Source organism: Salvelinus sp. IW2-2015, unplaced genomic scaffold (genome assembly GCF_002910315.2).
Source record: "Salvelinus sp. IW2-2015 unplaced genomic scaffold, ASM291031v2 Un_scaffold5044, whole genome shotgun sequence".
NCBI classification, from domain to species: domain Eukaryota; kingdom Metazoa; phylum Chordata; class Actinopteri; order Salmoniformes; family Salmonidae; genus Salvelinus; species Salvelinus sp. IW2-2015.
In genome coordinates, this window is record NW_019946311.1 from 1 (window position 1) to 10,772 (window position 10,772).

The 10,772-nt window shown below is 40.6% G+C and overlaps 1 protein-coding gene across 1 annotated transcript; it reads right to left on the reverse strand.

The window, feature by feature from the left end:
- Window positions 1–2,850: 2,850 nt before the first annotated feature.
- On the reverse strand, window positions 2,851–10,426 carry LOC111981237 (protein shisa-6; the record flags this gene model as incomplete). The annotated part of the gene is made up of 3 exons (XM_024144317.2): window positions 10,282–10,426; window positions 8,733–9,730; window positions 2,851–2,999 (listed from the first exon to the last, which is right to left on the reverse strand). Coding segments are annotated over exons 2-3 (694 nt in total), but the record flags the coding sequence as incomplete, so codon positions are not given.
- Between the last annotated feature and the right edge of the window lie 346 nt (window positions 10,427–10,772).

Genomic DNA, 10,772 nt, shown 5'->3' on the forward strand with positions numbered 1-10,772 from the left:
ATCTGCTTAATGTAAAAACACTGGGGAAGTATCCAGCACAGTCCACAATCTCTTTATGTAAACACTAGGGAAATATCCTGCATAGTCCACAATCTCTTAATGTAAAACACTGGGGAAGTATCCACTATAGTCCACAATCTCTTAATGTAACAACACTGGGGAAGTATCCTGCATAGTCCACAATCTCTCTTAATGTAAAACACTGGGGAAGTATCCTGCATAGTCCACCATCTCTTATGTAAACACTGGGGAAGATACAGCACAGTCCATATACTTAATGTTAAACACCAGGGAAGTATCCACTATAGTTCCACAATATCTTAATGTAAAACACTGGGAAGTATCCACCATAGTCCACAATTCTTAATGTAAACACTGGGGAAGTATCCAGCACAGTCCACAATCTCTTAATGTAAAACACTAGGGAAGTATCCACTATAGCCCACAATATCTTAATGTAAAACCATCTGGGGAAGTATCCACCATAGTCCACCCATATCTCCTTATTGTAAAAACACTGGGAAGATATCCTGCATTAGTCCACAATATCTTAATGTAAAACACTCTGGAAGTATCCTGCATAGTCCACAATCTCTTAATGTAAAAACACTGGGGAAGTATCCTGCATAGTCCACAAATCTCTTAATGTAAAAACACTGGGGAAGTATCCAGACAGTCCACAATCTCTTAATGTAAAACACTTGGGGAAGTATCCACTATAGCCCACAATATCTTAATGTAAAACACTGGGGAAGTATCCACCATAGTCCACAATCTCTTATTGTAAAACACTGGGGAAAGTCTCCTGCCTAGCCCACAATATCTTAATGTAAAACACTGGGGAAGTATCCACCATAGTCCACAATCTCTTATTGTAAAACACTGGGGAAGTATCCAGCATTGCCCACACTATCTTAATGTAAAACACCAGGGAAGTATCCAGCATTGCCCACACTATCTTGATGTAAAACACTGGGGTGTCATGGTAGTCTTGAGGTCACTTCAGGGTTAACATTATGGATTAATGAAGCACAGTGAGAGCTGTTAGAGGGGATGAAAGCCGATAAGGGGTTAGACAATCCTAATTTTGGGCAACTGTAAAATGGCAGTCAAAGTGGTTATTGATTCCAATGAGAATTATTGAAGTGTTAAGTGCTGTAATTCAGGCAAACATAACTGTAACTACCTCTGTTGGCTAGCCCTTACAGTGGTTTCATTTAATAAACTGCACATACCAGCAGCTGTGGCTTTTGTGGCTCGAGTCTGAGAAAAGTCTGAGAAAAGCGGCTCACATCCCATGGTGTAGCACGTAACAGTTCTCCTCTGACACAATCCCTGGATGAGGAGGAGTGTCTACTTTGACACGAGAGTGAAACATAATACTGAATCTGGGACACCATACTAGGGCACTTAGCAAGCGATCCCCGGAGCAGGGATCTGGAGACCGGATAAAAGAAGGAGGAACAGCGATGCAAGACAGAATTATCTCAGGACAAAAGCCATGTGTCTCCCGAAGAACATGTTCATTTGCATCTCCATTTTGAGCCAATGCTGAGTAGGCTTATGGAACCCCAGCATGAAAATAGACTCAGCCGAGGCCCTTTGTCTAAACTGCTATATATTGTTTTCAGTCTTTAAAAAATATACTTAAGTAGCAGGGCCCCATCATCAGTTTGTGGGAGTAGTGAACTATATGTGGTTCAACTAGCAATTTAAATACATTTTTGCAGTAGCTTTGTGGTAGTTGACCTAAATTCAAATCTTGGTAGTGTTTTCATGTTGTAGGCAACTTTGTAGGCAACTTTGTTGCCATGTAGTGGTGTAGCTTACTACTGGAACTACACACRACTTTTTTTTTGCAAAAATAAAATATTGGTGAAGTAGGCAAGAATTGCCTTTATTTTTCAGCATCAAACCTGCCTAATTCTCACTTGAAACACTTTTTGTGTGCCTAATTCCACATGTTTGAGTTTAATAGGCCAGAATACACATTCTGTTAACATCTGACTCCAGAGTGATATGTTCTTGCAATTTGTAGTCTGTGACATTTCAGATTCAGGTATGATAATTTTTCGCTAAGTAGTTTGGTTGTAGTGAACTACTTTTTAGAAGTAACTTTAAGGTTAGCTTTAATGTAGTTTAACTTACAATAGTGTGAAGTAACTGGTAGCTCGTTAATTATATTTTCAGAGTAGCTTCCCCAACACTGCCCATCATCTATTTCAGTGCGTGTGTCAAAGACCATTTTGACCAATAATGAAAGCAATAAGGTCCCACTTTACAATGCAAAGGTCGCATACCATAGAAATAACATTGTTGTACACATGTCAGCCAAGTATAATGACAGTAGTTATATATACTGTTACATAGAAGTGTGTACAATGGAGATTACTGTGTAGTCATAAAAAGCTATTGAAAGTCCATAATAGAATGTCTCCTTATTCAGTCATCCCTGCTTGTCTCTTTCTATGAGATTTCTATAGATCTACCTCCATAATTCCTACCAATCGCTACTGTATATTTGAAATTCAGACTGGATCTCCACCACTCAGAGAATGTAACTGAGGGCAAAGAATATGGCTTTAATAACACCTTCTCTATTATGTTCTCATGACATTTACATTGAACCTCTTTTCATTTTATCTAACTATTTAACATAACCTCTGTTTCCATAGTAACTCTGTCATCTTGGGTATCGATTTTATACAGAGAAAGGACTTTGATTCAACTCATAGTGCACCATGCAGCGTACTAGAGGTAAAGACCATTTCAGAACCTATGCTTAGGACAAATACAGTTTGAATCAAGATATTCTTGGATATGTGAAGTAAAAACAGTGCAGGTACCCACCGTGGTTTGCTAGCATGGTGTGAACTGGGGTGTAATGGTTCTTGGACGTTCGGAGAGGTGTGTCTATGTCTTTGGGTGAACCCTCCAACGCTGCAATATTTTCATTCTCCTTATTTAGTCCTTGTTGCCTCAAAATGTCTGCAAGGGCTCTGCAAAAGAAATGTAAAAACACAGATGTAATTTTATCGTTTTCAGACTATACAAACAGAACCAGAAATACTTTCCTGTTTTCAATCACCGACAACCATTATTCTCAACATCCCCAGAAGGTCTACTTAATTTATTTTGTTACATACAGCTCCAATTGTGTTGGTAGAGCTCCAGAACAAGGCACAGTGTAAAGTGTAATTACACCCAAGGTGGCCAATAGGCCAGGTTTCAATACTGAGCCACACTGAGTACAGATGGGCCTTTCCCTTCAGGCCAAGGGAAAACAGCTAAAACCATTCATCAATGTTCCTTGAAGAACGTTCTGCTAGAGCTATACGCCCCCACTACTAAGGTTCAAATGGGAATCTAACTCCTACCAAGTTACCAATTTTTAAGGGCTCTACACAAAGCATCTTGCTATCACCATTTTCAACATTGGTCCCCATTGAAGTATAGTGGTGAGGATGGTGGACATATTGGTTTCTTCAAAGAGCTGAAAGGGTKATGTAACTGTGTCAAAGTCGACCTGAGTCAACTTCTTTCCATAACTCTCTGTGACTTTGGGAGCTATGTATTAATAGCCTTTCCCTTCTAGGATGGGCACACTTTAACCATATCCTTTTCACAGACTGAGGCGACCTGGTTTTCATCGCCCCAGTTGACTACTTTGTGTCTTGTATAGCAGGAACACGTTCAACCAGTCCCACACAGTGGAGGAATAGAGGTMCTTTTTAAAAATATTGTYTTTGAAAYCCCCAAAGTCTAGACCTGTCACAGTTTCCTCRCCTACAAAATCTCTTAGGTAAATCATGTTTCAATAGCACCAGTARATTCCTATGTATGGGAAGGGGAAAAACATCTACAAGAAATGGGAACGTATAAAATAATCTTCAAACGATACACCCATCATCCATCGAGGAAGTAAAGTAAATATTGTAAAGAAGAGAAGTGAAAATAAATTGTAATTCCCTTTACACTGCACTTGCAGCACATGACAGAGGATGTAGTTCAGTCTTGTTGGTTATCAGAGGGACTTGCCTCCGCAGTGAAATGGGATTTTTTTCTTCTCTTTTTTTCTATTTTAACACATTTCTACATTGTCAAAAGAGATAAGGAAGCCTAGAATGTGTTTACAGATATGGCGACATGTTTGCAATTATTTTCAGACTGAGACAGAGATTGAATTATTATGAGCATGTGGTGTAGATGTTCAACAAGTCTATCATCTGCATTCTAAACGGATTAGTTTAGTTTATTAGGATCCCATTAGCTACTGCACATGCAGCAGCTACTCTTCCTGGGGTACACATACAATGTTCAAATACATGACAAAGTACAGAACAGTTATAGACAAGAAAAACATAAGATATTACATTAAATCCAAATTAAAAATGCACATAAAAATAAGAGTTATATATTTGAAAGGGACCAAGACAACAGTATTTACACACTATTCATATATACATATTCATATTCTTATATACAATACATTACATCTTTAGAAATAGGAGAAATGATGTGATACAACATACATTCTTTCGTCCGTTTTTTAAAGCTAAACTTACTTTTTGCCTGAGTAAGGTCTTGTGGCAGAGCATTCCACAATGACATGGCTCTAAACATACAGTAACTGAGCGATGCATTAAATGTGTCTCTGGTTTGGGTACTGTGACGAAACCCATGGTGGCGTATCTGGTGGAGTATGTACAGTATGTCTGTTTGAAGTGTATGTATAGATTATATAGATTATACAAGTGGTTAGGCATTTTCAACACACACATTTCTTAAAAAGACTAGAAGAGAAGTAACACATTTCTCCTCAACCCTCAACCATGAAAGACTCATGCATGCTATTGATGTTAGTTCTGTGTGTACAGTTAAGTGCAAGGCGTGCTGCTTTGTTTTGAGCCAGCTGCAGCTTTGCTAGGTCTTTCTTTGCTGCACCCGGACCATTTACCAATTAAAATAGGTTCAAAAGCCTTGGGGAGAAGAAAATGGAAACCAATGTGAATTTCTACTCCCCTTGGATCCTGAACTCCACAAAATGTTTGTCAAGCCATGATTCATGGCTGAATGAATATGTTAGAAAAGTATTGCAGCATTGACCCTGCCTATCAGGTTGTCAGTAATCTCGGTTAACGCAGAACTAAAATCTTTTGTAATTTGGTCAGATGCTTGAGGACCAGTACCAGTATCAATTAGGTTTACATAGTCTGTCCATGAGAGATTAGGTTGTCAGGAACACCAAAGAAATGAATATTCCCAATGTGAGCAGAGAGAAGGATATCACTTACATGCCAACCACTAATGGAGTAGAAGCAGACACTGGAGAGGAAATACATCCATGTAGGTGTGCTTTACATGCATTAAAGTTATACAAGAGACATTGCAAAGTCATACTATCTCACCTACCTCACCCAATCTGCTTTCTCTGCCCAATATTAGGGTAAAATAACTCAAAAATGACATATTCAATCTCACTGCATGCAGGTCAATTTAGAAATCCCTTTTGAATGTATTGGAACTGACTCTCACTGGCATAACAAAACCTAATATGTACTCAATCTGAGAGTAGATACTTTTTTTGCAACAGATCCATCTTAAATTGCATCCAGGTTTGCTTTCGAGAAAGCGATCAATATAGACCACTCAAATCCCTGGCTTTGGCTTTCACTCGACATTTATTGTGCCTCCGTGAAGGTCACAGAAGAAACAAAAAAGGTCTGCCAATGCCTTAGCATTCCCCTCACAATCCATCCACAGTCACTGAGATAAAACTCTGAATCACTTCACAGGGCTAAATACATTTAAACCATTGCCTAGTATATAGTTAATCCCATGTTCCAATACAGATTTCTAGACAGGGTTATCAGCATGGATGTCTCAAGCCAGCCACAGAAGTTCATTTTTCCCCCCGGCAGAGATCATTATTACCAAATGTGCCAAATGATTGTTGGAAATAAATAATTAAAAAGCTATTGAATGTCCACTATGCAATGTCACCTCGTTTAGTCATCCCTACTCTGGCTGCATTTACACAGGCAGCCCAATTCTGATTTTACACTAATTGGTCTTTTGACCAGTCACATGAGATATTTTCACATTATATATTTTTTGAGCTGATCTGAATGGTCAAAAGACCAATTAGTAAAGAAAAAAATCTGAATTGGGCAGCATCTGTCTCATCTCTCTCACCACCACTCATACTGATGTGGTGGTGGCAGTAAGCATCTCCATTTGAAAGTACGCCCCATGGCTAGGATAGGAGAGCATTAAGGGGCCAGAAATCCTCACAGTCTCCTCAGTTCTGAGTACTGAGATGGAGGCACTGCTACAGCCTCAGAAGTCTAATAGTCTTTAGTGGGATCAAAGTGAGTCGTTTGGTAGGTTGCATGAAATAGCTTTGACTAGAACTGTAGGAATACACTAGAGACAGACAGATATTGGTATCATATTTTCTACTTGTACTGTCATCGTTGAAACTGTCAAGGTAATGGCTTGGCTTGCATTTAAGGATTGTATATTTGAATGTCACTACGAGCAGAAAAATGTGTCTGAGAACATTATCTCTTAAACCAAAGACCTGTGCTTGACACCATCTTTTGGTGTGACTATTAAATCAATAGCTATTGAGGTTGTAGACATAACCATGAATTTTCAAAAGGAAAAATGAATGGGYGGCACTTATCCAAGCCTTGTTCTCGTATCTATATTTTGTCAACAGAACTGTCCACCTGAAAGATTTCTCTTCAGAACCAGACGTTTAATAAACTGAGGGGAACAAAAAGGTTTCCTTTCTAATGCTTTGATATGAATTGTTCAGCTAGGAGTCAATGACATTTGACAGGCAGAAGTATGGACTTCTAACAACAGTGTGAGTGTGACTCATCTATCAGCAGAAGTATTAATGCAGAAAAACAGTTGCTGGGGTTAATGGATGTTGTGGGAGACAGATCTAGGGTTGTAGAGCCCTGTCATGAGAAGATGACAGTGTCATCCTTGGAGCTTACCCCATACTGAACATCTGGCCACCGCTACAGTTCAAGCTGCATTTAACTCCGGACAAAGGTCTTCCAGTCTGCTAGACCAGCCACTATATCCATTAGGATTGTGGTACAAATGATCTCTAGTGGAGAAACATACATTTTCTATCTAGGGTTGATGCCATGGGAGGGGCTTGCTTAAGAATGGGTACAAATTAATGCTGCATGGACTCTGAGAACAATCACTGCCTTGATTTTATGGAGCCAGCAGGTAACGAGGGTACAGAAGCCAGTCCTAGCAAGGCACAATTAGCCTCACATGGGCTTTAATCAAGATCTTAGCTTTGGCTGAACAGGTAGACAACCCCCTCTGCTATGGGCTAATAGACACCAGACCACCATTAGACAACCACAATGATTGGCTAACCACATGTGGTTTCTCCACCCAAACCATCTCTTTGGGTACTGTCTTGTTATATCTTTCTTGCAAAGCATAGGTATACTACTCACATACAACACCGTGAGTGAATGAGATAGCTGCTGGCTTAATCTGCAAAATTCATCATGGCGGGTTTATGTCAGAGCACAAAATCCCTAACATACTCCTCCACTTCAGAAGGTTAACTGTCTTTTAATTCAGTCTACAGTACATTAGTTACTCTCCTAGCTCTAGGAAGTGCTTAACAATATAGTCAAGGCTTCTAATGTGTCATGGAAAAAATCACCAGCTTCAATCATTTTGGAGGCGATATGCTATTTTCAGCACCTATCCAAATACTTAGAAATTGTTGGACTTCAGAGTGCTTGATTATAAGGATTAGTGGTACAGTATGCATTCATTCCTTTCATAGGGACATAATATAATGAATACATTGAGACATTGATTCCTCAGCAGTTAGATGTATTCCACTATAATGTGTTTAGCTCATACTTTCCCAACAGCAGTCCATCCATGGGCCATTATCCCGTAAGATACAATGTCAATCAAAAGAAGGGAGAGTGACATCTGTACAGTATGTCCTCTGGGTTGTTAGCAGTGAAGCAACCCAACCTTGCTCCTAGCCTGAATGTTATACTGTGACCATGAATMTGATGCCTTTTCTTTGACAGAGACATTCAATTCCACACCTGCCTCATGGAGGTTTGTTTGTGCTGCTGATGAAAACGGAGCAATAATTTAGTTGACAAGAGACATTTAATGTTCCAATGTATGGTGGTGGTTGTGGTGGTGTTTGTAGTGGTAGTGGTAGTAGTGGTGGTGGTAGTGGTGAATCGGGTTGACTGTCAGTTGGGGGATTGTGTATATCTGCATAAGAGAGGTATTTGAAAAGGAGTTGATTGTAATGATCAGTTTCCCTTTGCATYATGGCTTGCAGGTGGTGTAACATTTATTTTTCAGAGAGGAATGAAATTGAGCATCATTGTGAATTATGGCTTCATCCCTATTCAAAAGTTGAGCATATAGCTGCACACATGTCACACATGTGGTCATGAAGTGCTCATGATTTAGTCTATTCACAAATCTAATTTAGCTTTCTATACCCACTGTACACATTTTTACTGTCATCAGCAGACTTTTCATGTCTTTGAAAACTGAAGCTGGTGTTTCATAACAGTGATTGCACGCACAATCATACACACACACACACACACACACACACACACACACACACACACACACACACAGAGGAAAAAAGTGGCCCCCATAATAAATTACTATTTCTTAACCTGAATGTCAGGGTGACTTACCTATGGACATTCATTTCCTGAGGGGGCTTGGTTGCCTTGTCATAGGCAACTTTTGCAGAAACTCCGATGAGTATGATAAAYGCTATGACACCACAGGTMATGTATACCGTTGTGTTAGTCTGATCCAAGTCAGGGTCGTAAGTGTCACCTGTTGGTGCCGGGGAGGGAGGCTGCGTTTTGATCCAATCTGGGGTGTTATAATTTGTGCAAGTTTTCTGTTCTATGCGTTTCCCTTTTTCTGCACAGCAATAGCGCAGGAAACAACTTCCACAACAGTAGCGGTGCTCGGTGTTGTTGCACTCGAACACTTTATCGTACGCTCCGCTCACGTCATAGTAGCCCAGGCACGTGTCATGGGTAGCGATCGAAGGTGCCTGGACCTGAGTGTTTCGCCGCGGAACCGCAGTAGGCGCCTCCGTGCCGTTCACRTCCTTCATCTTCTGATTCCGCTTTGGAGCGTTTTTCTTCTTGTTGGCTGTAGCCGCGCACAGTACATTCAGCGGGTCCAAGTAAATCAAAAGAAGCAGAAGATGCTGTATCCCCATGATTTGAGGTTGTATGTCTTTTCTGATGCGATCGTTTGCCCCCCACTTTTTTTAGTTGTATGCTTTCTCTCCTCACACGAAGAGCTCTGCTTCTTTACCTAGCCGTGCTCCTGCCACTGACCCAGTCTTGCGGCTGTCCACAGGGGTTCATTTCCGAAGCCCTTTTCCAACTGTCCACTGCTGAGAGTGTCATGCTCTGGTTGAGGGAAGGACGCTTCTTGCACCAATCAATTGCAGTCGGACGACCGTGTCACACACTGTGCAGCATCCTCCGAATATAAGTGGAGTTCTGTGGTCATCGGGGGACTTTTGGGTGGAGGAAGTGTCATTTGGATTCAGCTTGAGAAATGGGCTGAAGAATCCCCTCCGGCTGTCTCCGACAATGCCATCTACCATAAGTATATCTTTATTAGCAAAGCTCTAAATCTTGCACAGTTGAACGCTGATTGTTTTCTGTAGAGAAAGCAGGAGAGAAAGACAGAGGGTTCAGTAAATTCCTACTGTAAAAAAATACTTTGTTAAAAGAAAAAAAAGGACCAAACATTTTGCATAAGAAAAATAACATATCCATCTGCACCAAATTAAATCTAATTTTATGAATTGCGTATCAATGCCAACTAAACAGACGCATATGAACGCGCGTAAAACAATTCTGCTCAGTCAAACAAACGTTCCCTCGCAGACGCGCGAACTGTTTCAGCACCATGGACAGCACAACCCAGCGCGGACACTATGCGGATATATCTTTATGTAGTTCTTGGTGCTATGCTTTCTATTTTTGAATGTCCATTTCAAAGTTATAACGCAGACAAATAAAAAGTCTTAACTAATTTTCCTGAGAAATAGCCTAACATATTCAATGCTGGTAGTTTCCCCCATCTTTTCTTGTACGAAGTTTACTTTCCTCCAGCTCTATTCATGGAGAGAAGGAGACGAATCTAACGAAACTTTTGTACAAACAAGACAACCAAAATCACACAGCAACGAAACAGAAAAGCACTTACCCGTTGATGGTGTCCGGCAACTGGGTATCTCGACTCTGCCACAGACTGAACCAAAGTACCTCAGCTCCGCGTGAGACCKCGCTCTGCTCCGACCCGACTCCATCCCCCACTCCTCCCTCCACATGAGCGCGTCTACGTCACCAATACAGGTACCTCAGTTAATTAGAAATCGGCCCCTGACAGCAGTGTGCTCGGTCATGCCTACAGGCTGCACTCAATAATCTGGACCATTCTAGAACTGCATTAGAGCTTTCTCTTTAAAGAGTACYACGTTGGTGGTGTAAATCTTCGCTCTACTGCACAACGCTGCGTTCACTCATACCATGTAACAGCAGCGTGTTGCAATTGTTGGTGGTTCTATATAGTTGGCTTGTATTATGCCCTATTATGCAAGAGATTGGGAATGATCTGCTTTAGGTAATACAATAACATGCCACAATATGCTGGTAATACACAGTTTAACATGCCATGATAGCAGAGTTTGTCTCCAG